At 70.2% G+C, this 664-nt stretch overlaps 1 protein-coding gene across 1 annotated transcript; it reads right to left on the bottom strand.

The window, feature by feature from the left end:
* Window positions 1-291: 291 nt before the first annotated feature.
* EFNA2 (ephrin A2) lies at window positions 292-661 on the bottom strand (the record flags this gene model as incomplete). Its single annotated transcript, XM_029931484.1, has 1 exon — window positions 292-661. A coding segment is annotated over one exon (370 nt), but the record flags the coding sequence as incomplete, so codon positions are not given.
* Window positions 662-664: the final 3 nt, after the last annotated feature.

Below are 664 nucleotides of genomic sequence, written 5' to 3'. Positions count from 1 at the left end.
GTCGGGAGGGGCCTCTGAGGGTTTGTGATGTCAGCCCCACTGAGCCTGTTTCCCCATCTGCAAAATGGGGACTCCTGATAGTGGGTCCTCTGGGGCTTGACCCAGGGACACTGAGGCCAGCCCAGACCCCGTCTCCCCATAACAGGCTCTGCTGTCCCCCAGCCTCCATGCCCCCACTCTCCCCGGCCGCCCCACCACCCCCTAGTCTCTGCCTCCTCCTGCCCACACGTGCTGCTCCTGTAACCCGCCCCTCCCCCACTCCCCACCCGCGCCCCCGCGCCCCGCACTCACAGATGTAGTAGTACTCGTGGCCCGGGCGGAACTCGAAGCCGAGGGAGAAGGGCGTGAAGAGCTGGAACTTCTCGGAGAACTTGAGCGGCCCCCCGGGCGCCGCGGGCCGGTTGCACTCCCAGCGCTTGAAGCCGCGCTGCCGGTGGTCGCAGGAGGCGTGGCCCTCGCCGTTGACCATGTAGAGCACGTAGTGCTCCATGCGCTCGGCCGGCGGCAGCGGCGCCCCGTAGTGCGGGCAGTAGATGTCCAGGTAGTCGTTGATGCTCACCTCCACCGTGTAGCCCCCGCCGTCGTCCGCCGCGCCCGCGTGGAACCTGGCCGCGCGGGGAGGCCGGCGGGGGGGGCACGAGGGGCGCCGGGTCAGCGGGGAGGG

This window comes from Suricata suricatta, unplaced genomic scaffold, assembly GCF_006229205.1.
Source record: "Suricata suricatta isolate VVHF042 unplaced genomic scaffold, meerkat_22Aug2017_6uvM2_HiC HiC_scaffold_40559, whole genome shotgun sequence".
NCBI lineage: Eukaryota > Metazoa > Chordata > Mammalia > Carnivora > Herpestidae > Suricata > Suricata suricatta.
The sequence above is the reverse complement of the archived record's forward strand: the minus strand, read 5'-3'. Positions and strand labels throughout refer to the sequence as shown.